The sequence below is a fragment of the Lagopus muta genome, chromosome 6 (assembly GCF_023343835.1).
Source record: "Lagopus muta isolate bLagMut1 chromosome 6, bLagMut1 primary, whole genome shotgun sequence".
Lineage (NCBI taxonomy): Eukaryota > Metazoa > Chordata > Aves > Galliformes > Phasianidae > Lagopus > Lagopus muta.
Genome location: NC_064438.1, coordinates 55,175,653 through 55,201,720, shown reverse-complemented (window position 1 = coordinate 55,201,720; position 26,068 = coordinate 55,175,653). Strand labels below are relative to the sequence as shown.

The window sequence follows — 26,068 nt, the reverse complement described above, 5'->3', positions numbered from 1 at the left end:
TGCATGCCACTAAAAGAAGCCCAGCTCCAGGGAGGAGGTGATAACACAACTGCTACTCGTTACTGTGAGCCTACCCAAACTTCATATTTGGTGCTAATGAGGAGTTCATGAAAAGACACGGCTTTATTTAACTTGCATAATGCCTTACCAACTGTCCACAAAGGTGGATATGAACCTGGCTGAAGACTTGGACTATATATTAAGCTCCAGCTGCTTAATACCCACTTCCACTTATGGTAAAACTCACAACTGTGAAGGCTGAAGTTCTGTTAAGTGAAGCTTTATCCAGCTGAGGAAGAAGAGAAGAAAAATTCAGTAGTTTCAGTAGGGAGACAAACTCTCCCAGTCACTATTGATGTTCACATCAGACCTATGGGGATGGCCTCTAAGAAGGCTGCAAAGAGAATAAGTGCAAAGCAGTGGAGAGAGAACATGCAAATTGAAGGATCTCAAAAGTACATTGATCTTACACTCCACAGAGATTTCCATAGTGAATTGGCTAAACTGGCTGTCCAGAGAAGTTGTGGATGCCCCACCCCTGGAGATGCCCAAGGCCATGGATGGGGACATGGGTAGCCTGAGCTGGTTGGGGGCACCCAGCCCTCGGCAGGGGGTTGGGGCTGGGGGAAATTAAGGTCCCTTTCAACAGAAAACGTTCTGTGACTGTGATTCTAGGCTAGCATTCTAGGATTCTACAAACTAGAAGTCAAACAACAGGATTTGATACATTATGAAGTGTTAATACAGCACTGACCACAATGAAATATGGGGATCCAAGTCCCATCCTTGACGATGATAACATCTGCTTTATCACTCAGCAGCACAAAGCTTGGAAGCCTAGTGCCAACTGAAAAGCTGGCTCCAAGGCTCAAAGCCTCGTTCTGCTTTGTAGGTGATGAAGCCCAGCAGCAGTTCAGGCTGGGCTCCAGGGCAAGTTATTTCATGTGTCTGTAGCTCAGATCCCCAAGTGCAGAACAGAGCAAATGAGAGCAGACTCTTTGTGAAGCATCCTGCACTGCAGAGGGAGCTGGCCACTAGTGCTGCAGAGCCTTCTCCAGAGCAGCACAATGAGGATAATTACTCAGCTCTTCTATTTCTAAAGAAGCCAAGGCTTTGCATGCATTGGAAAATGATAATGTGTTTGCCAGAAATGCAGTAACTATATCTAAAACTCTTCATTAACACAGAAATGTCAAATAACAAATTAGAATCAAGTATCTACAATTAGGCTAAAAACCCACAACAATTTGTTGCTCTTTGCAAGAAGTCATTTTTCATACTGTTTATTGCAAATGAAGTCTCATTACGTAATGATATTCAGCTCTTCCAGTACTTTGCAGCTTTATTAACTGCATTCACAACAGCTCTCTTATATAATATAAACAAGCAACATTATCTTCATCTATTGACTGGGAAGCCAGATGTGATGTATGCAGATTTGGATAATTACAGACAAAAGGAGGCAGGATGAGGCAGAGGCAGTGGAAAGCCAGTCCCAAAGCAGGGACAAATCTCTTCAATGCAGACACAGGCTTTCCACCTGAGAAGCAGAATTTCCATTTCAACACCAGGAGGCTCAGAGCAGTGCTGAGTTCTATCAGCCTCACCCAAAACTCTATTTTAATGTCATAACACAATTATCCAGATGATGCTTCCCCTTTAGCTAGCAGCAAGGCTTCTACTGAAAGTTGGGCCTCGAGAGACAGTGAGTGCTTAAAGTCAATGGATACTTCTCAGAAATAATGACTTAGATGCATGATGACAATCAAACCAAAATGGTTTCACTGTGCTGGCTGGGGATGAAGCCAGGCTGACAGGAAAAAGCTCTCCTAGGAGGCAGAGAATGACAATCTGATGATGGGTTATCCAAATGAAGGAGCCACATCTTTATTTGGTAGACAAAGCTGGACAAGCCTGAAGAGGGGGAAATATCTCAAAACATCTTCACAATGAAAACTCTCTGAAAGGCACTGAAGCAATTTTGTTTTATGACTGGACTACCAATTTCAAGGGATGCACTTTGGCAGGGCTGTTTTTGTTTGGCGTTTTGAAATACTATGAGGCCAAATTCAACACCTGAACAAGCAGGCCTGGCTCCATTAGGTTGATGGTGGAAAGCCCTACCTCCACATCTTTCTGGCACTGTACTTTAACCTTGGCCCCTCCAAATTAAGGTTAATTGCAATGGCTTCAAGGGCTGCAGAGAAACAAAATCTCATCAGTACCCATCAGTAGTTACAGAGGCTCTGAAGACAAATGAACATCCCAAAATCTTGACTTTTGCTCCCACACAACAGGCACTGTAAAATCATCACCTCCCAGCCTGCTCCACTTGGTCCTACAAGTGAAAGGGTTCATTTATCCTCAGACTGACTCTTAACAGCATTTTCCATTTGTTTCACTAGACCAGCTAGCTACCTGCACACCAGCTCCTTGATCCTACTCATGCCTGAAGAAAAATCTCCCCACAAGAACAGAGATGTATTAAACAGGCTAGGATGTCCTTGTGCTGTTTTCACTAACAGTGTTCTCAGCCTTCAGAATGCCTCAATACAAAATCAGTGAGCTGTCAGAGGATGTTCTGTGTGCTTTGCCTCTCTGCTCTGAAATGAATGGGTCTGTTGCTTCTTCAAGCAGATTTAGATCATCTCAAACAATTTTCTTACACTGAAAGTGCATTACTCTGATTGGAACTGGTCAAAGACCACTGTCTGATTAGGATAGTGGTAAGATGCGGCTGTAAGGAGACATTTTGGAATATGAACCTCTCTGAATTAGCTCCTGATTTTGCTGCCATCATCTGTCCAAATAACAAAGAAACAATCTGATTTACAAGGATAAAGCTTCAGAGCCAAATCTGCCTCCAAAGTAGCAGCAAATGTTTATTATCTAAAGGCTGGTGGCTACCATACAGCTTCCAAAGCTCATGAAACAGAACTGAAAGTTTTCTGTTCACTTGACAAGTGTTGGACCAGGTCTTCCAGGAATGCATACTCTGCAGAAACAGACATACAGAGAAGTTAACTGACATGTCCCAAGGAGCAGACAAGCAGAGGACAATTTCTAAAATTATTTTTGATCAGGATTGATTGTACACTGGTTTTAAAGGACAGCAAATACACTGAAGAACTTAATTCACATATACAGGCATTCCAACAACACCTCATTTCATCAAAGGATAAAATTACACAGAATCACACAGAATGGCCGGATCATGAATCTCCAAACCCCCTGCCACATGCAGGACCACCAACCTCCCCATTTAATACTAGACCAAAATTGTTTGAGTTGGAAGGGACCTTTAAGGGCCATCTGGTCCAATTCTCCTGCAATAAAGAGGGACACCCTACAGCTCAATCACATGCTCAAACCCCATTCAACCTGACCTTGCATGTCCCCAGGGATTGGGCAACCTGTGCCAGTGCTGCACTACCACTATTGTAAAATATATATATATATATATCCACTCTATCGCAGATGACACCAAGTTGGGAAGAAGTACCAATCTGCCTAAGGATAGGAAAGTTCTACGAGGAACTGTGCAGGCTCTATTGCTGGGCTGAGGCCAGTGGAATGGAGTTCAACAGGACCAAGTGCCAGGTCCTGCACTTTGGCCACAACAACCACAGGCAACACTAAAGGCTTGGGGCAGAGTGTTTGGAAGGCTGCACAAAGGAAAAGGGTCTGGGGGTGCTGATCAACAGCTGGCTGAACATGAGCCAGCAACATGCCCAGGTGGCCAAGAAGGCCAATGGCATCCTGGCTTGTGTAAGAAATAGCACAGCCAGCAGAAGCAGGAAAGTGATCATCTCCCTGCACTCAGCTCCAGTGAGGCTGCACTTGGAGTACTTGCATTCAGTTTAGGGTCCTTCACTACAAGAAAGACATCGAGGCCCTGGAGTGTGTCCAGAGAAGGGCAATGAAGTCTGGAGTACAAATCTTATGAGGAGCAGCTGAAGGAACTGGGATTGTTTAATTTAGAGAAGAGGAGGATCAGGGGAAACCTTATCGCTCTCTACAATGACCTGAAAGGTTGTGCTGAAGTGGGAGTTAGCTTCTTCTCCTGTCTAACTAGTGACAGGACAAGAGGTGATGGCCTCAAATTGTGCCAGGGGAGGGTCAGGTTGGATATTAGGAAAAAAGTCTTCTGTAAAAGAGCGGTCAGATGCTGAAATGGGCTGCCCAGGGAGGTGTTGGAGTCACCATCCCTGGAGGTGTTCAAGAACCGTGGTGATATGGTACTAAGGGACATGGTTTAGTGGGAAAATATTGGTGGTAGGTGGATGATTGGACTAGATGATCCTGGAAATCTTTTCCAACCTTGGTGATTCTATGATTCTATTTGTTTTTGATGACCACATCCCAGCTCACATTGACACACATATGCCAACAGACCAAAGCTCCAAATTCTCTCCATCTCCATGGCCCCATGCACTGGGCAGCTGCTTCACAACCATTAGTTCAGATGTGAAGAGGGCTGGGGATCTGAGTAATCTCCCAGGACCCATTATCAGCTGTGGGGCTCTCACTCCTACTGACATCCTCAGGTCCCTGTCTGGTGGTAGGATGTGTCAGGTCCACATGCCCCATCATACAGAGACTCACTTGTAGGGAGATCTTTGTGAGGGCTGCAGGATGCAGCATCACCCATGAGGGATGTGGATGCAACAAAGGTCAAAAAGATAAGATGCAGCAGCAGAAAAAGGCACAACAAAATATTTGAAGATCTTTGCCAGCATTTTATGTCTCTTGGCACGCAGATAAATCTCCACATTACATGTGGCTAAAAGTAATCAGCCTGGAGAAAGATGCAGGCATTTCATCAGACTTCTAGCAGGGGGCTCGTTGCTTATCTTCCAACAGGTTTTGCTAAATCCTGCAAGGCAGTCAGTGAGCAAGCTCTAATCTCAAAGCCAACACTAATAGCCTTCCCTGAGAAAGAAACTGTTATCCAACACCGCGTTTGAGAAATACACAAAGCCAAAAAAGGTTGGGAACCAAAGTTTTCTCTTGGCTGTTTTGGAAGCATCACAGCTTCTTGGCCAAGGAGCTCTGGGCTTCAAATAGTTCTATTTATCTTTACTTACAACAGCAAAGGTTCTGCACTGGAAATTTTCTGGGGAAAGGTTTTTGTTTTTTCCCACAGCATAAGCAAAACCTCTTTGGATCACCTAAAACCTGCAATTTTTTGTAGGTACAGGAACAGTAAAGTCACGGAGCACTTCCAAAATGCAGTCCTAAACATGGAAGACTTATTGGCTTGTCTTGTAATGTTGTGAGCTGGTCGACAGATTCAGGCAATTGCTGCTCAAACCTGGTTAGAGGTTCGATGAATGGACCAGGTGACCTGTTGATTTAAACCTGTTCATCACAACATCCCAATTTATAGATCTGTCCACTGACTGAGAAATGCCATTTGTCCACATTTATTTGAACTCCCCTGAGCTAAGGATTCCTTTTTGAAATTATTTTCCATAAGATAACAAAGCAGATCCATGAAGCCAAGATGAGCTTTTGGAGTCTTTACTGAGACAGGTGTGGGAACCTATGTGCATTTTATGCATACAGAAAGTTTTCCATCCCAGTATTTGCAAACAGTGAGAAGACACTGCAAAACAGAGCGGAGCAAGTCAGAAAACACCACTGCTTTCTGTGCTACTAGAACCAGCTCTTCTGCACTGAGGACTCAAGATATGATGCTGCCTCTGCTGCAAGGGATATGAGCTCAGCCCAGCAGCGACAAGAACTGTACAGCATACAAAATGAAGCATCAGTAATAGAAGAGGACAACATGAACTCACTGGTATCTGTTCTCAGCTACACATCTTTGGACCCTGAGCTAAATTATCAAGCTCAGACCTCTAATTTCAGTATAAGTGCTTTATGTGGAGCTTTGTGTACCTGAAAGACAGTGTGCACTTGGAAGCTATCTGTGGTCAGTCACAATCAATATTTTTTTGTCAGCAAAAATAAAACAGGGAGAAAGAGGAGGAATATATTATCAATTACTCTTATCACTGCAATACATGAAAGCCCACTTGAGATGACACACTCCTGTAATAAGTGCTCTACAAACATGTAAAGGGAGACTGTATTTGCCCAAAAGAACCTCAACCAATACATCACCACAGAAGCTGTGATATCAGCCCACCGATGGATAACAAGACTCAGGAACAGAAGGAAGGGATTTGAGCAAGGTCACATAACAAAGCAGTGAAACTGGCAGCAATGAAGCAGAGGAGACCAGACTCTGCTTACAGCCAGTCTAGGTCAGACTGAAGGTCTGGCTTGATTAGTAACTCAGCATCTAACAGCATCTTTGGGAAAGCTTAGGGATGGGACAGTCATACAGCAATGTTCCCCTCCCTGCAAAGGATCTGATTTATTCTTTTGCTTACTTCTATCAGTTATCCTTTGGTTAGTCTTCCTCTTCCCTGGACGTTTTCCAGCTCTACTGCATCCTCTTCTAGATGCAGAGTGGCACAAAGTATTTAGGCTCAAAATGACAGCTGTCATTTTGCTCTCTTTTCCTCTGATCCCCCCAGCCCACCAGGCCCATGTTTCTACCGTAACATCTTCAATACGGTTCTCCTCTGTGCAGTTGTTGGTATCCTCAAGATGGGATGCAAGAGCAGATACTATAATGGACGCCTTGAAGCAGATTCAGAATACATGAAGAATTATGAGTTCCAGTTTTTTTAAACCCTCATATTCATCATCAGAGCCCACACATCAGTGACTACTCAGCACTTAATAACTAATCATTGCTGCTGTCAATCAGCACTGCTGAAGAGCTCTATCCCTGCAGCAGATGATTCAGACCTGGGGATGCCAGCTCTGGTTTGAGAGATGCTGTTGCAGTGGTCATACAGGTCCACGTTCCCAGGGAGACGTTTCAGGAATAGAGACACGGACAGCTGGGGGAGAGTCCCCAGCAAGCACTGGGGTCTAACGCTCCACTCAACCCTCTACACAACACTCCCTGCAACCAAAAAACAGAAAAGGACTTCTTTAAAACACTTTTTACACAAATAAGAAATACTAACATCCAAGAGAAAGGTATTTTTCTCATAGGATTTCACCTGTCAGGTCAAATGGGTGGTGTGGGGAGACGGAGGTGATCTAGACCCCGTGAGATCCTCCATGGGTGTTAGACTTGTCCTTGAGCCAAGGAGAGAGACCCAGGTATGCAGCACTGCAAAATCGGTCTGTGCAAACACCTGAGCAGTCATACTGAAGAAAGGGAGATGTGGAGAAGCAGCTTAGGAAAGGAACAATAATGGAGAAACTTGGGAGAGCTCCTGGCCTCGCTTCACATCAATAAAGCCTCAAGTAAAATACATTAAAAGAAATGATAGGTTATTGGGAACAGCCTTGCTGAAACCTTTTATTAAATCCCAGGCTAGGATGAGGTTGTGATTAGGAGCTATTCAAACACACAAAAAAAAAAGAAAGCAAAAGCCTCTAATAATTCTCACTGTATCGACCCTTCTCAGAGATTAATGCTGATACCCAACATTTTTGCAAAACACCAATTGCTTGCAGTTTGAGATAATTATCTTATTGTCAGTCAAAATCCAAGCAATTTACTTATTTCCAATACTGGTCCCTAACTCACTCTCAGGCATGGCAGGATTTATTTGTTTATCAGGAGAGAGCATCCTTTCAGGAAGGAACTTAGATCTCATTTGATCCTCAAGTCATCTTCATTCGAACCAACATCAGCAGGGAGTAAGGGTTAGCATCAGTCATCTTGGCTTGCACTGCCTAAGCAGAGAGAGAACTTATCTACATTCTCATTAGAGAGGAATATTTTAAAACCATCTTCTCCACAAATTACCATCGCTCTCCCTGGTCATGACTGCAAGGAGCTCTTTTTCCTACAGTTTTCTCTCTCTCTCTGTAGTGGGACCCAATACTTCAACCCAAAAGATCAGCCTCTGATGCAAATCCCCAGAACAAGAGAAGCAATTCAGGGCCAATGAACTTTCACATTCCCTTTTTTTTTTTTTTTTTTTTCCAAGGGCTGAAATGCCACAGAAACAGACAGATCTTTTGCACCATAGTTTATATCACTATTAGAAAATAAATGTGATTTCTGCAACATAAGGACAAGGCTCTTCGTACAAGGCAAAGGCCACCCAGGTGAGCACATAAAGGAAAAATTAATAACTCTAACCCAGGGAGAGCTGCTGCCCTGCCTGCATTCTTCAATCAAGCTAAGTGATTACCGAAACCCAATGGGAGAGAGGGCTGAAAACCTTGTCCTCTGTCTAAACAGAGCCAAGATTTCTGACGTATATAAAGTGAAGGGGAAAGGGTGAGGCAAAGCACTCTAAAATGTGATACACGCTGCAGCACACTGAAACTGTAGACTCGAGAAGGAACTGGATTACTGCAGATTAAAAAGATAGCCAGTACACCAGGCTTCCTGTTACAGCAGGGCTGACAGATAGTGGGGTGTACACACTGTCCCAGAGGAGCTGACAGACTCTGGTGAGATGCTGACAGTGCTTAGTGCACACCCTCTGCTGTGCTCATATTGGACCCCAGCCCATAATTAAGGCAAAATATAAAATAAAATAAAATAAAATAAAATAAAATAAAATAAAATAAAATTGCATGAGTACAAATACTGAGCCATGCTTGATGAGAGATAATAGCCTCAAGTCACAGCAGCAGAGGGTCAGGTTGGATATTAGGAAACATTTATTCTCAGAGAGAGTGGTAATGCATTGGCACAGGCTGCCAGGGAGGTGGTGGGGTCACCATCCCTAGAGGTGTTCCAGAACCATGGAGATGTGACTGAGCAATGTGGTCTGTGGGCATGATGGGGGTGGGCTGGGGTTAGGAGGTCTTTAAGGACTTTTCCAACCTTACTGATTCTATAATTCAAGATAGGTCCATCCCAAGATTGCAATTAGTGGATGGCAAAAGACAGAATTGGAGGTAAAAAATGCTCAGCTGCTGGTAGGATTCTTCTGTGGGCAGAGAGGAGGAGTGCATAGCCAAACCTGGCCCTGCACAAATGAGCAAATCCCTCTATGCCAGCCCCCAGCTCCAGGAGGCAGCACCTGAGGCTGACAACAAATGGGCTCAGCTAATCTTACTCTGAGATAGGTTTAACCAGAGACACAAAGCTCAAGGCAGGGCTGCTGCTTCAAAGTAATGCATCTGAGGTTGTGACAGTGCAGCCACTTCTCAATGCATTCTAGTAAAAGTATCAACTGGAGTTTCCTGCTTGAGGTTTTTGTGTAGAAAGGCCTCTGCTTTCTTCCCCTTCCTTCTGACAAACTGCAGGCACGCACTTTTCCAACACAAACCACAGCTTCATTGCACCCATTTCTGACAGCCTTTTGCTTTCAGAGCTGCTTAGGACCAACTAAGCCTCCTATTTTCTCTTTCGCTCCTCGCTATTCCCTTCTCTGAGTCTTTATTTCTGCTGTGAGGACAACATCTGAATGTGGCACTGCCAACTTCTCACACTTAACATGCGTGGGCTGTGCTGGCATTCCTGTGCTGTATGTAAAAGCATAGCAGATATTCCCCAAAGCAGCTTGGGACAAAATGCGACAAAAGGAAAAGGCCAACCGTGATGTGAATGATTCTCTTTAGGGAGCTGCTCTGGCACTATAATAGCATGTAATAGCTGTTGAAATAGCATATGTCAAAACAAGGCGGGGAAGAGGATTAATGTTGTTGTAAAAAAAGACATTTGGATGCATAATTTCTTTTAGCAAAGCAAACCTGATTGAATACCGTTCTGCTCCAGGATTAAAGCGTGATCACAAGCAAACTTAGAATGGTTAAAAAGAGGCGATTCCAAAGCGCACATTCCTCACAAGGCACAGAAACAAAATTTAGCCACCAGCCTGATGGTAGGAGCTTTGTTACTGCTTTGGAGAGGGAAGGGAGCTGGTGAGGAACATATGAAGGAGGGAAGTCTTAAAGCACAGGAGAAGGTTACCCCCTGGGCAGCCAGATCAGCCAGAAGGGAAGAAAACCAGCATGGATGAACTGAGAATTTTTCCTGAGGCTCCAAGTGAAAAAAAGAATCCCAGCTGGTACTGGGACCTGTCCTGTTCAGTGGCTTTGTTGATGATAGCATTGAGTATACCCTCAGTAAGTCTGCAGGAGACACCAAGTTGGCAGGAGGCATCAATCTGCCTGGGTGATAGGAAGGCCCTACAGAGTGATCTGGACACATTGGACAGCTGGGCTGAGGCCTATGGGATGACATTCAACAAGATCAAGTGCCAGGTCCTGTACTTCAGCCACAGCAAAGACTAGGTACAAATTTTAGAAACTGCATATTGAGAATTACATTGACACACTTCATAATCTCTACGACTTTCACTTGCCATCCACAGACATGGTCCAAACTCCACTGTGTACAATATACGTACAATATGGGGATGGAAACCAATAAGAAATGCTGTGGAACCAGACATGGGATGATAAGAAACAGGACACAGTGCTGGCCCTGAGGCCACTGTGGCTATAAGCAGTGTACCAGATGTCAGTTAGATGACAGATGTAGACTGGGACAAAACTGATTTAGGGTAAAACAAATATAGTATTTAACATATATGAAAGCCACCATATACAGCAAACTGAGATACATAAAGTCAGGAATAGGCACAGAAACCAAGAACTGTGGGTGTTACAACTCTAACTGCATAATTATTTCTTTTTCTGTAAAAATAACTATGTCTAGACTAATAACGATTAGACTGTGAATAATACAATTGCATTAGCAATAAATTCTTGGGTTTGGGTATATTTGGATGTGCCTTTTTTTTTCCTATAAAACATGATTTTGAGCATAACAATGGCGCCTTCTCTGTTAAGATTTCTAGTTCAAATAGAATTACAGAACTGTTAGAGTTGGAAGGGATCTTCAAAGGCCGTCTGTTCAAGTTCCCCTGGAAGGAATGGGGTCATCTGCAGCTAGATGTTACCTCATATTTGTGGTGGCCTAGGATAAGCAACCAACAGGCTCCACTGACATTTTAAAGAACCAAAGTCCACCATACCAACCCCCACATCAACAATTTCAACCATGCATTCAAGAAGTCACAACCCTGTAAAGCCTCAAGAAACAAAAGCCACAGCTGCTCCAAACAACTGCATGCATTTTGAATGCACAAAACAAATTACTGCAAACCTCAGAGCAGCAAAATTAAAGGCTGAGTAAATGTCCCGGTCCTGCTACTGCTATCCTACCACAGACAGCAGGATCTCCCAGTTACACACACTGGGACATGGAAGATTAGCAAACACTGTGGCATTAACAAACAGCTTGGGAGCATTTCCTTGTTCTACACTAGTTCAAGATAAGTTACTGTGTCTTATCCTGTAGTCTGTACAATAATGATGGGGTGATGCTGCCACACACAGAGAGAGCACAAACACTCTCAGGAAGTGGGAAAAGAGAATGGTCACAGCAGCCATCACCAACACAGAGGTAAAAGGTTTTGATATCCATGGAAGTGTACAACAAAAGTAATTTATTTTAACATTCATGAGGAAAAACTAAAAGAGGACCCAAGAAGCATTCATGAGGTTTGAGTTCACCTAAATCAATGGCAGTTCTTGCTGTAATGCATGAACATTTAATCCCAAAAGAGGGAGAAGGGAAGAATGATGCATTTTTATTCATTCTCAGAAAGCTTAAGTTTCCTGCCCCTCTGATATTCTCTAAACACAAAGTTAGTGTTCACCTACTAAGCAGCACTCAGGGACAACTCAAACAAGCAGAGGAAGGTTGAATTCATCTCCTGCAATGCAGAGAGGTCCCAAAGTTCTGCCAAGAAGCCCTTTACATCTGAAGACAGAGCATTAAAGCCATCAGAGATCCGAAAGCAAATTCAGACCTTCTTTCTGCAGAACCAGAGCCCATCAGAATGTTTTTTTGGAGGATCAACTTCTGTTTTGATGACATCATTTATTTTTATCATTTAGCTTTATTTTTGTCTAAATCTTGCTGGTTAGAGAGTCAGCTGATAGACTGTAAAGCTGACAGCCTCATTACTGAAGCATATAAATTGCTTTTGCTCAGCTGGAGTTAATGTAGGACCATCTGACTTCCCAGAATTGACATTTTAATGATTCTGTTTCTCTGGCACTTTTTCATTGACCACTACAAAAATCTAAACTGTCTCTTTGCTTTGCCAAGCTGCCTGTGGATCAAGTTCTCCAGAGATTTTCAGCATGTCAGCCATCAGATCAGGTAAACCCAATAATAACTGAGCTGAGAGTACCTACTCCAGTACTTCTCATTCTTCTGTACTACGGATGTTAGAGATAAATCTCAAAGTTCTGAAGGCCACAGGACAGAAAATCTCCCCAGGAGAAGGATATGCGTGAAACATTTTAAAGATGAAAAATGCCATCTGTAAAAGTTTGGTACTTATTGAACCAAAAAAATAAGGAGAATCAAGAAGAAATAACATTTAATCTCCATTTAAGAGAATCACGACAGAATCAAACACAAGGCTGACAAAATTGACTACTGTGGGTATTCTGCAATTTGCTTCAGAGAGGTTTTCAGTTATCTCCTAGAGAAACTTTAATAAAGCATCTGCAGTAACTTTGCAGGATCTGCTGCAATCTGTCAAGCTGATTATCTGCAAACTGAAGTATACAAAGTCACGATGTTCTAGCTGCAGAACTCACTGCCTTGTCTCCTCTTGCGTGCCCTTATCTTGCATCTTTCTTCAGGTCTTTCCTTGCTGTGCCATATCCCAGGTTAAACAGAACAACATCCCTCTCTAAACTATAATTCATTTGTACAGAATGTGAAATTAGTCACTCCTTGTGGAATCCCAAGGATGAGCTCTGCACCTCCCTTCCTATTTCCAAAACTCACCATGAGCTGAGACAAGCAGGAGCAACATGCCCTGACCCAGCTGAATTGAGACAAACTGCAGATCCACCTCCTCCAGGGCTGTCATGAGGCAAGTACAGTGGTTAAGAAGTCGTCTTAAAATGAAAGTCAAGTTACTTTCAGCTTTAGAAGAAAAGCACTCAAAGGAAATGGATTTCAGAGGGCTAGATTTAGTTGAGAAAGCACTTTGAAGAAGAGGGTTTCAAAGAGTCCATGAACTTGTCCAGCAGATTCAAAGTTTTATAAGCTCTGTACAATAAGTCTGGTCTGTCCAGATGCCCCAGCAGAACAATGTGGGCAGTTCTTTTGGTCTCTTGTCAAGTTTGGTGAATTTCTTTCATTCTGAACAACACACCTCCTGCTGACACAAGCTACACACGTTGTCCTTTTGAGTGTCTCTCATGTTCTCTTTTGAGTGCCCCTGATAACACACCACACAAAGCAGCATTGAACAGGGCCAGGTACAGGGCATCTCCCATTCCCCACTCCCAAAAAAGGACACTCTGAACACTCAGTTCAGTTAATTGCTCGACCTCAGGTTTTTGGTATGAGTTCATACATGTTCTTGGTTTTCTTTGTGCCTCTGTCTGAAACAGATCATTTCCCTTCCTCTTAAAGAACACTGTAGAAGGGGAAGGAAACAATATCAAAGGGTCATTTAGGTCATCTAAACAGAGAAAGAAGAAATGACTCTTTATGTAAGTGTTTACCTGATAGAAAAAGACAGGTGACGGGGGAATCCAAATCAAAAAAGACTGATCCCATTGCTCCTTCTCTCTTCTCCCCAAAATAGCACAGTACGAAAGTCCCATCTACTTTTTAAAGACAATATCAGCTCAGCTTCTCCCTCCTCACTGCAACAGCTCCAAAATGAAGGCAGTCCAATCTATTTGGACACACAACCCAGCCAGGCACTTACAGACAGCACAGAAATTCACACCTGCTCTGTCCTCCAGGTGCCTGGCTCAGCACTTGGCAGCTGACCCAACCTGACAAGCTTCGCAGCAGGCTTTTCCAATTTGCACAAGGATGAATAAAATATAAGTGAGCTAGAAAAAAAAAAAAAGTCTCTGGCCACATGATTTATTCCACATCTGAAATTTTGGGAAAGACAGCTTTTTCAAGAAAAAGAGGAAAGGTGGTAGAAGATGAAGGCTGCAGGATGAAATAATATTAATATAAAACACAAAAATAGAGCTGAGTCCTTATGTTCACAGAAAGCTGGCTAGAAAATACTGTAAGGAGCATTCTCCAACAAGGTTCTGCTCTAGGCAAGGAGCCCTTGCATCCCTGAGGAGGAATCAGTGCCATCTTCCTCCTCTTCCTGCATGCTACATGGGCACACACCTTGGAGTTTGTCAAACGCTGCATTTCTTGACCACAGCAAAGCACTGGTACCCTCAGCCAGGACTGATTGATCCAAAGGCAGAGCCATCCATCCTGCTACATGCAGTCCTGACCCAGGCAAGTAGTTACAGTGTTTTGAGTACAAAAAACGTGTACCTTCCTTAAAGGCACCAAAGATCCTGCACCAATGAAATGTGTAGAATAACAGCACAAAGCTACCAAAGCAACTCTTATCACAACCCCATGTTTTCTACACTCCTCCTCCAAGCATGGTCACGTAGCTCTCTAATACAGCTTCTCAAAGCCAACCAGAAAGTCATTAAAGACTTAGAATTACTTCCCTTGCACAGCTCCTGCCCAGTCTGGCAAGTTAACAGGACGTGTGAAACAGATCTGACTTGCAAATCATCCAATACAATGTTTTCCAAGAAAGAGTTAGTGGGACAGCAGATATCAGGCCTGATACAACCTCAGTCTGCCCTTGGAGAGCAGCCCTCCCACAGGGCTCTTTAAATACACTCTTTGATTTATTTCAAAGGAAGCTAACAATGCTTAAGCTCAATGCCCAAGGAAATGGGACTACACTGAGAAAATTAAACATCTATGGGAAGCAACAGTTCATATGACTCAACATGTAAAAGGGGCTTGGGGTTTCTGCAGTTGGTGAGCCTCTCTGTACAGCGAGATCATTAAGAGCCATGCACGTTTTCTGTATGGATGTGGTTCAGCTCTCACTGATTCACCTTCCTAGGCAGAATAAACTAACACAGCCATAAAGCACAGGCTCTACACACGTAGTGGGAATAAACTGGTTAATGCTTTACATGGGCCTTAAGGGTTTGTCTTGTTTAATACTTTCACCACAGGGTCCCAAGATTGGACAAAATTGGATTGTTGGATTTGCCAACATACTTCAAGCAAAAGGCATTAAAATCTCCCTGTACTGTCTCCTTTCTGTCTCCTTTCACTATGACACCAGGATTGCAGCATTAAAATTTCAGCTGAGACACACAACACAGCTCCAGGAATGATGACCAGGCCTGGAGTATGCAGAGAGCTTCTCTCCCAAGCTAATGCCACAGGACACATTGTTTGGGACTCATTCCAATTTGACCAGTTGTTTCTGGAGCCAGGGTTTTCTCAGAAACACAGCTGCTCCACATTTAGCCAAGTGTGTTGGAGGCCTGCTGAGACCTCCCAGCACAACGGGCTGTCCCATACATGATGAAGAGGAGACATGTCCTCCATGAGGGTAAGGGAAGAAAGGGTTTATTCACTCACCCAGACCCTGGTTCTGCTGTTCCCACTCTATGGTATCAGGAACCTGGTAGGACACCCCAGCCAGCTGGGCTGCAGGGTTCTCCAGGCCAGCTATGGGCTCCTGGGAGGTCTCGCCTGGAAGTGTGAAGCCTGGCAGCTCTGTGTCACCCTCCATGCTTTCATCCATGGAATCTATCTCTTTGTCCTCTTCATCTTCCTCTTCCTCCTCTTCTTCTTCCTCCTCCTCTTCATCCTCTTCCTCTTCCTCGGCCTCTAGTCAACAAGACACAAAAGCAGTATCAGGAAAGGTCCCACAAAACAGAAGGTTCATACGTCCCTATCAATGAGTTCATAATCCACTTTCCAAAGCCACCTTAACAAAGCCCTGCCTGTTTTCTGACATGAGAGACACCCAGAGAGGTTGATGTGGAAGAACCCAGTCCTGTCTCAAGTTTCTGCCTCCACCCTATTCCTGACCACAGCTACCAGCAGAGAAGAGCAGCTATAAGAACAGAGCGTACACCCAGCAGGGCTTCCCACAGTGCCTTTTCCCAGCTTTTATTTACAAGGACCCAAGATCTTCCTTGGATTATTCCTCTATGGAATAATGCCATGCTCTGCATTTTCAACAGTTAACTTTTCAATGCCAAAAAGATAAAGCACAGCATTTATGTGCTTTGATGATCCAGCCAAAGCGGTGCAATGCATTGGAGTAGCTTTGATAGGAGACCTGTGGAATGTACACATCATACCTGCTGTAAGTAAAGCAAGCTGCACCTTAGCAATTGCATGATGCTTCACTCTTCTCTCTTCTGCTGTGGGATGCAGTGGCTCCTCAGACTAACTTAGGGAACTCTGGGGAATCTATTCAGTGTTGGGTATCCATCTTACAGATGGAATTGGCCTAGGGAAATCAATGCACATTGAAAAGCCGCTGTGCTGTTCACTGTGCTGTTACATGGTGTTACCTGTTGCCCAAGGAGGCTGTGGATGCCCCATCCCAGCAGGCATTCAAGGCCAGGCTGGATGTGGCTCTGGGCAGCCTTGTCTACTGGTTGGTGACCTGCACACAGCAGGGGGTTGGAGCTGGATGAGCATTGTGCTCCTTTGCAACCCAGGCCACTCTATGATTCCATAATAATTTCTTCCAAATCAAAGATTTGCTTTAAAACACAGCATGTTTTTTTCAGCTCACAAGACAGGACAATTGCACTTGCCACCTTTCAGTTTTAGCCATTCATTTCATACAAATGAGCTGCTCTTTGAATTTAGTTGCATCATCATGTTCTAGCATGTCTTTCAGTACCTGGAAAAGAAGATCCTGCAAACAGTTATACCATGCAGAGCACTGAATGGAGCTTACAGGAACGTAGTTGGACCCCTACATTCACTTTATGCTTTAGAAATACATTCTATTTTACTACGTGCCCATAATCTTAAATCAAGATAAGAATTTTCTCTATCAAACTATATGCTTCCATACAGAATACACAGCCTCTGTGCACCTGAGCATGGCACCTGGAGAATGTCTGCAGGATGCCTGCAAAGATAAGCTAAAGTAGGTCTTGTGCCTCTGCTGAGGCACAACACAGCTGTAAGCAAAAGATTTCCCAAATGAAACAGCAAAGGTGCCAAGCAGCCAGCACTCCAGAGAACATGACCATGAGCACATTTTCCCTGAATGGACTGGGTGAAAAAAAAAAAGGTCAGAGAAAACAGCAATCAGATTGTATCTGAAAATCTACCTTGGAACAAGGTTTTTAGAAGGCTCCTGTGATTTTAGCAAGCTAATTGGAGACACCTGCCAGGAGCTGGCTTTGAGAAAGCAGATATCCATCTCTGTACTTCCAAACTCCAACAGGCAGCCAAGCTGAACACCCGAATTCAAAGTGCCAAGACTACTTATCATGCCTGAAAATCACCCAGCTTCATCCATCACCCCACAGTCACAGCATGAGGATGAGGATAGCACAGCGCTCACAGCACAGCTGCACCAAGGGGAAAAAAGGGCTCATTCACATGACTGAAATCAGCTTTGTAACCCCCTGCCCCAAAATGCCATCAGCTTGCCTTGATGCAAGGCACAGTGCAGAGCACCACTTGGTGGTCACAGATAGGAAACTGTGCTTCTAAAGAAATGCAGACCACATGTGTTAGAGCTCAGGGGTACACAAGGAGGATGGCAGGCACAGGCAGGCTGCTTACAGCACCCACTGGTCCCAGCAGATAGGGAAGAATGCATGCTAGGATGACAGGAAATGGCCTTAAGCCGCACCAGGAGAGATTTGGGTTGGATATTACCAAACATTTCTTCTCAGAAGCAGCAGTAACAAATTGACACATGCTGCCCAGAGAAGTAATCAAGAGTGGAACGGCACTCAAGGATCTGGTAAACTGGGATGGGTGAACTGTTCGTCTAGATGATCTCAGAGGGCTTTTCCTTCCTTAGCGATCCTATAATTCTGTGTGTCACACAGCCATACCCCAAAAGCTGCAGGTTCATGTGTCACATCAGAGCCTCTTTGCCAAAAAGATGTATTGCCTCCTAAACCAGTCTGGCTTGGCACCTCAGAGATCTCCACAGCCACTCCAAAGAGGAGAGCGAAAGGACCAAAACTGCAAAGCCCAGCAGATGTGGACAGCATTTAGATTGATGTGTAAACACATCAGCATCCTCTTGTGAGTTAGTTACTTTGTGGAGCATGCTTGCAAGTACTCAAGGCTAAGCTAAGATTCTCCTTACACAGGAAGCATGATAATCATACAGTGGAACATTGCCCATGGCCAACATGCTAATCTCTAATAAGGAGATGCAAATAGCTCTCCTGGTACTTGTGTGACATTATTCAAATCATGCACTCAAGTGAAGAGCAGCTGTAGAAGCACTTCTGCACACCTGGCACTCCTTTGCCAACCAGAACAGACAGAACTGGCACAGTACTCCTACTGCAAGTTCATCTTGCTCTGTAGACCTTCTTCAGTGTCTTCTTGTTTCCTTCACATTCACCAAATTCTAGACATCACGTGTCACATGCACTGTGACCCTAAAAAGGCTTAAGTAGAGTTAAATCCTGTCTCCTTTCACTATGACACCAGGATTGCAGCAGCAAAATACCATCCATTACATTCCTATTTCCTCCTGCACTATGGGTGATGCATAAGCAGACACTGGGAGAGTTACCTCATCTCCACATGTTGATAAATGCAAAATCCGACCCTCTGACAGAGACTAAATAAGCACTGTGTTCTGTAACGGGCTCAGTTCTGCCTCAACTGACACAGAGGAAGAAAAATTGAGAATTTTAACACTTCCCTGCTGTGACAGCAATGCAATCTAAGCAGCAGGAATCCCCATAAAAATGAGATTCCTGCTTCACCTGTCAACAATTCTGGTTTTGAAGGACCTGACAACCTTGTAACAGGCATTGAAACATTGAGTTTTCGAGAAGTTAGAAGAAGGCATCAAGAGAAGCATGAGACAAGTTTTTTTGCAAGCTTCCACCTTTATTATTTGCCAGAAAGAGCAATGGTTCAGTTTTACTATGGGGCACCCGCACCACTGCTGAAACCCATAGCACAGGAGGCTGCTATCTATGCCTTTTACATATTTTCCCTTAGTGTTTAAACATCACTGTCATGCTCACTGGAACAGGTTGCTTAAGGAGGTTGTGGATGCCCCATCCCTGGAGGCATTCAAGGACAGGCTGAATGTGGCTCTGGGCAGCCTGGTCTGGTGGCTGGTGACCTTGCACATAGCAGGGGGGTTGAAACTAGATGAGCATTGAGATGCTTCTCAACTCATTATTTGCTAGTTTGTGCACAGCAGAAATATCCTTCTACTCTATGAGCAGCACGGCTCACGAGAAGGGGACAGCTTGACTTTCACAAGGGGATGTTATCCAGCACAATTCTACTTTTCAAGAAGTCTTGGCTTGCCAAAACACACCAGGAAACTCAAGGGAAACCAACACTGACCTCTAGGATCCTCCAGTCCAACCATTCACTTATCACCAACATTCCCCACTAAACCAGCCCCTCAGTACAACACCCACACATTTCTTGACCACCATGGCACATGTGTGCACACAGCATAGAAAACAGAAGTGAGTAATTAAGGACAAGACTGGGAATGAGGGGTGCATGACTACAGAAAAGGAAGATGCATTTAGAAGTCTCCACTAAATGACTTCTTTCAGTAAACCTGTAGCGTGGGAACACATCCCATTTTCTGCACTGCTTTTGTAATCACAGATAGCTGTCAAGACAGAAAGACCTTTCTAGGAGAACACTTATTAATCAATTGCTTTCATGTGATCAGTGATAATGCCACCATCTGATGTTTCTAAAGAGCTGCCAAGAGCTATCACTTGTGACAAAGCCCAGCTTGGAAGGAGATGACTGGCAGGAGAGTAGAAAGGCTCTGACCCTGCCCAGCTTTCTGGGTTGCACAGGGACACCTAAAAAGGGAGTAGAAGCTGACCAGGCTCTGAGATGCACAAACACCTGTTGTGAATGGAGGCATTCAATGCCTGGCCTGCTGCACAGGTGAGAAAACAGAGCACTGAGAAGAGTACACCAGTTGGATGGGTTCTTATCACACAAAGCAAGGCTTTACTACAACCCTAACTCTGCACACCTAAATTTCAAGATAAGAGGAAATGGAACTTTTTTTCCCCCCCTACTACATCCAGGAGAGCAAACAGGACAGCAGGACTGAACTATGAGGTTTCCTTATGAGCTGCAGAAAGTTTTCAGCCCACTTGACAGAAAACAGACTGCAAAATGCACTCCCCAGCAGAGGGCTCTATAAAGATGGTGATGATTTGGATTCTGATCCTAACCTTCCTCTCATATCTGAGGGGATTCACACTTGCTTTTCGAGTCCTGGCTTCTCTCTCAACACAAGGGAGCTGATGCACTTGTAGGGGGAAAAAAAGAAAAGTATTTCAGCAGGAACAACAGGTCTGCTCATGTATTAAGATCAGAAACAATCATTCTCAAGTGCTGCACTTCCAGCAGCATTCACTACAAAATTGCTTTCACACTGAGCCTGGCTAGAGAAAGGGCTCAGCAGCAAACAGCTATTTTAAAGTTATAAAAAGAAAAAAGTTACAGCACAAACTGTAACAGGTTAACACTGTAGTTCACTGCACAGCAGCTCTTCCAGCCCGGAGTAGGCAGCTGCTGAGCTGGACAGTTTTAAGAAGTGATTTATCAAATGAGGGCATTTGAATCAGTCCAGATTTAACTACCATGAGCTGTAAGTTGATAGAATGGAAGAAGATAAATGCAGAGTTTACTTCTCTCAACAAAATGGTTTCCTACAGAAGAGGCCTGTGAGCATGGTATTCTCCCTCCCCCTCCCCCAGTTACAAAAGAGTTCCCATACACAAATTCCTCTTTCCATTGCAAAGAAAGCCTAGGGTCTCTCTTCAGAAGTACATAATTTAGCTACTCTAGTTGGGAAAAGAATAACAAACCAAGGGTTGAGAAACTGTCTGATTTAAGCTGCTTTCTAGACAAAAGCACAGGTGTAACCAGCATGAATCCATTGGTGATGACATGAACTGTGGTTAAGTGTTACTACAGGCAACAGCCTCCAGGACACCAAGGTTAACTCCAGTCCTACCTAACACCAAAGGTGAAGATGACTGCAAGCCCACTCATCTCCAGACAAAGTCTCATGCCACTCAAAGCATGAAGGTCCAGGAATATCTGTATCAGGATACAGAAGCTAAGTCATCTGAAAGTCATTTGAAAGAGCCAAACCATTCTGCAGCATTGCCTGCCCTGCTCCCCATGCCCAAAGGGCCATGGGGAAGCCTCACAAGCCCTACAAGCGCTGAGAGACCCCAGGCAGCAGCAGCTCAGAAGTGCTGCTTGCAGAGCACTCAGAAGGAACTGCCACGTACCTGCTTAGCTGAATCCACCTCAATCCACCTCGCTAGAACTGTAGGGTGAGCTAATCCCCAGATTAGGAAACAAAAGCTCCATTAAAATCTGCACCCAGAGCCCAATTACCTTTCAACAAGCATCTGTAGGGGGTTTCTGTCAACTGCTGTTTTGTTCAACTGAGGGATAAACATGGGAAAACTACAACCTTAAAATATTTTTTAGACAAATGACAAGTCAGATACAGCTAGAAATTTCAAGGTGCCTGTCCAGAACAGCAGAATGGGTCAGACTGAACCAGGCCACCCAGCCTGCAGAGTGGTGACAATCAGGATCAGGTACCTAAGAAAGAAGTGCTAGGATTTTTTAAATATGTGGTTCTTTGGTACAAAGAAATAGGAGTGAACAGCCATCCTCCATGAGGAAGATCAAGGTCAATCTGTACTACAGGGACAGCAGTTCTCACTTCAGCAGCAGAAATGAGCTACAAGCAACAGGAAGTGTGCTCCAAAAACATTATTAATTCATTTTTGCTTGTGCTTTGTTTTAAATCTTCAGATCCTTGCCAATTCAGCTGATATCCAGAGAACTGGTGGAGAATTATAGCCTAGTGTGGTTAACTAGCCTGATGCTAAGTGCCCTTCTTATTTACAGCCCTGCAACCTCATTTAAATTTTTAATGGGGTTGCAGAGATTTAATGAAGCAGGTCTTAATCCATACAGTCAGGGTCCAAATAGCAACTGAACTCAAAGCCTTAATTTCCATTTAAAAATAAGTAAAACTTCGCATCAGAAAAAAGGTGCCTTGTACTGCAATGGCTTAAAAGTAAGGAGAATTTGAAGAGTCATTAAAAAACTGAAAACCAAGGACTAAGTATGTGCCATTAGAATACCATGGATATATTTTGTGCTATATGATATGCTCCATGTTGTGGAGAAGTCTTTAATGTAATCAGTGAAGCAAAACAGAGTTAAATCTGAAGCCAAGATGCAGTGATCAGGTTCCATACAGCTGCAGGACACAGGATTTGCTAACCCCAAAGGCAAGTCCAGCCCCATATCTTAGAAGAGCTGAAGGACTTCTCAGCCAAACACTGCATTACACAGGCATGCACCAGCTCACCAGGAACAGTGCTGTGCTCCGTCCTACACAGCAGACACTGACATAAATGATCTAAACATCCTACAACTGATTTTCCCTATCCAAGTCAAAAAAAAAAAAAAAGTGGAGCTGCCCAAGGTCTATGCTTTGCTTAGCTGTATGTTGCAAGGCTCATGAGAGTGGTCTCCCCATTGCTCATGGCCTGTTCCTGAGCCTGTAACTGGCTGATTTTTATAGTGTCATTAATGGTGGACAAGACTCACAAAGACCACTTAGTCCAGCCATCCACCTACCACAAATATTGCCCACATCCTTCAGTGCCACATCCCCACAGTTCATGAGCCCCTGGGCAGCTGTGCACCACCACTCTTTCTGAGAAGTGTTTCCTAATACCCAATATGAACCTCTTCTGGCACAGCTTAAGGCCATTACCTCATCCCACTTTGTTACTACCAGCAGAGCACGGCTCCATGAAATAGACACAACCCTAGTACTCCTCACACCAGCACTAACCTGTGTGAACAACTGTGTTCAATTTATAATTTGAGAACCAAGGTGAAATCCTATCCTTATTAGCCAAGAGAAGCTGCAAATCAAGGCTGACTGTATCTGTACTTACATATTTGCTCATTCAACACAGTTCTTGGCTGAACCTTTTCTCCTCAATGTGCCTTTCCAATCCCAGGATTACTCCTCCACCATAGCAACAAGGACTTCATCAGCTACACGTTGAGAGCTAGCCAGATTCATCAGGAGCACCTCATATCCAAGAGCTATACAGCTCAGGCTATAAGTTGCCTGTTTGCAGAGCTATTGGCCTGCTCCTGACATCACACAACAGGCAGAGCATCTCCCACAAGTATCCTATGAATGCTGACCTGCGAAAACAGCTCAGCCCCAGCAGCAGTGCTCAGATAAGCCTAGATGACTGAACAGGAACCAGCCCTAGGGCTTACATGCTGTTGTAGAGTAGTTTTGGATGTTTTCTTTTTATAGATCCACTTCAAAAGGTGCTGGGAAGCTTACAGAATGATTCTGAACAGATAAGTTGAACTAGATTTTCTCCTTGGATCCTTGAAGTCCTCCAGAGAAAGTTGCAATGTAGGGCTTTCCAGAGAGATGCTGAAATTTTGGGCACAGGTACAAAATGCAGCATTAAGTCTCACAGACAAGTAAGGCTCATCCTCAGCTGTGTCCTGTCCTCAAATCCTATAATCCCCTTATAGGATTTCTTCAGCAAGGAAGGGCAAGTAGAACCAGTCTCACTGCATAGTCCAGGCAGGAATATGCTCATTACTCTGCTGATCTCTCCAGAGGCTGTAGAGATGAGGACAACCCTATCTAGAAAGCTATTCAAAATGCCTCATGTTTGACTGTGCAATTTGAGATTTTTTTTAAAGTTATATCCAAGCCAAGCAGGTGAATATGCTGATGCAATGAACTGCAGGCAGTTTGGTACAGATGGTCCCCAAGAAACAGAACTCTGAACAGCAGGGGTCCATATTTAATGATGAGCCAGGCCCTCAGCAAGGCAAGGTAGCAAGCTACACTGAGCACTGTGGGAGCCAGCTGAGCTCACCCAGCTGCCTGCACTTCTTCCACTGGTCAACAAGCACCAGGACCTCCCCAGGACCTTCACTATGTCTGTAGCAGTGATGTCTGATCCTGCATCCACATGTAGTCCGGGCACTCCGGGCTAGAGTTCAGTGTAGCTGTGTAGGAAAACATTCCTGAGCATAATGCACCTGGTACCATGTGGATATTTGAGAGTAAGCACTAGATATTGTGATTTGGAAAGGAATACATCAGCTTTCCCAATACCACTCCACAGTGAGGTGGAGGTGCACACTAAATGCCACTACAGAAAGATACCAGTAAACAGTCACAGCTCAAAAGCTTCCTCTGTGCTTAACTGGGGCAGTAGCATCTCCAGGCAGAAAGCCTGTCCTCAAGTGGTATTTGTCCCACTTCACAGAGTGTAGATTGGTGATCCCTAACACCAGGGAAAGTTCAGGCTCACCACAAAGCCTAAGTTTTTCCAAAGAGTTTTAGACCACAAAAAAAAAAAAAAAAAGAAAACCCAAACACTGTGCCAGTTGTCATAAAGACACAGCATAACAAGGAGCACCACATCCCTTGGATGACAGGCACCTGCAGAGCTGTACCTCAGAGCCAAGGAATCCACACCCTTGCACTACTAGAGATCCATCAGGGTAAGGAACTTGTGCTGTCACTCCTGGCAGGTTTTAAAGCCAGCAGCAAGCCTGATAAAGGGCAGGAGCTGCAGCATCCTGCACATAGAGGGGAGGGCTCCCTGCCTTTGCTGCCCTCCAAACTAAACAGGAATTCAAGTTATTGCTTCACGCAGAGAAAAGATGCTGATTAGCTGTTGTCTGTGGCACCCCACCTCTGATCAGAAGAAAAATACCATCTGGCATGCCACCCCTGGAGGACTGCCAACCTTTGCAGTAAAATATGAAGGTAGGAGAAGGTCAAGATAAAGGGAGGGGAGCAAAACAGGCAGGAAGATTAATCCCTGCCAGGTGGTGTAGGCCCAGACACTGGAGTACAAAATAGGGATGGATGAGCAAACAGAAAAGTCAAAGTGAAAGAAACAACAGGAAGAATCGAAGCAATTCTCTACAGGAAAGTTATGGATGAGCCAGAGAGATCAGTGGCAGAGCTGTAGATAGACTCTAGAAAAGGACCCACTTCATCAAAACCTTGTGTGAATTTGCATCAGTGAGTTTTGGTGAATAACTGAACTAGAAGAGCATCTCAAAGGGGATGCATTCTTGACCTCCCTCAGCATTGTCACGGGAGCACGAGTATGGCACCACGCATTCCATCGAGATCTGAGGAGATGCACACTGAGGTGGCCATCTCATGCTGAGCCTTTCCACTCAGAGGGATCTCTGGCTGTCTGAAGATGCTCCCTTGACTGCTTGTTTGGTAGAGGCTCTGCAGTAGATGCCCAGAAGTAGCCAATGATGATCAAACCCAGGCTACTGCTGTTGCTTCCCCAGGAGAAAGCCCATGCCTCCTACCACAGCCACTAGAAATCAGATATTCTCCACAACACATCACTGCTCGTTTCCTGTACCACCTGGAAGGTGACAGGTTTTCCAACAGTTTTATTATCAACAGCAACACATGCATAGCCATGTACCAGACAGACCAATTGGAAGCCCACATTATCAAGATAATTGCTCCTCTCCACAGGGAGCTGCCTGCCCTTTAGGCTTGGGAACAGTGGTACCTTCTGACTCCAGCCGATCCAACCCATAGGTTACAGCTGTACTGATCTTCCTCACAGCTGGAAGAGCTGTTCTCCTGACAGATGATGCCACTGATGCTGGAGTCACCAGGACCATTGTTTTGCTGGATGGTTCCTCTGTTTGTCCAGACTGTGTAGCCAGCAATCCACCCAGAGATGGAACAGCGTTCTCACCAGTGACCAGGACCACATCTGTGAGATCTGCAGAAGACAAGAAATTTGGCAAAACAATATTAAGAAAATTCCATTGGAGTTGGCACTGAGGGATATGGGTTGGACTTGATCTTTGTAATCTCTTCCA

General features: G+C 44.4%; 1 protein-coding gene across 4 annotated transcripts in view; it reads right to left on the bottom strand.

Moving 5' to 3' along the window:
- ARMH4 (armadillo like helical domain containing 4) overlaps positions 1-26,068 on the bottom strand; it is a 52,288-nt gene that overhangs the window by 15,201 nt on the left and 11,019 nt on the right. For 3 of the 4 annotated variants that reach the window (XM_048949324.1, XM_048949325.1, XM_048949326.1), the window contains exons 4-5: positions 25,750-25,968; positions 15,518-15,769 (exon numbers count right to left, since the gene is read on the bottom strand). In XM_048949324.1, the coding sequence (XP_048805281.1) occupies positions 15,518-15,769; positions 25,750-25,968 (471 nt within the window). Of the gene's footprint in view, positions 1-2,752; positions 2,996-15,517; positions 15,770-25,749; positions 25,969-26,068 lie in introns of those variants that run through there. The other variant, XM_048949327.1, reaches the window with a different exon arrangement.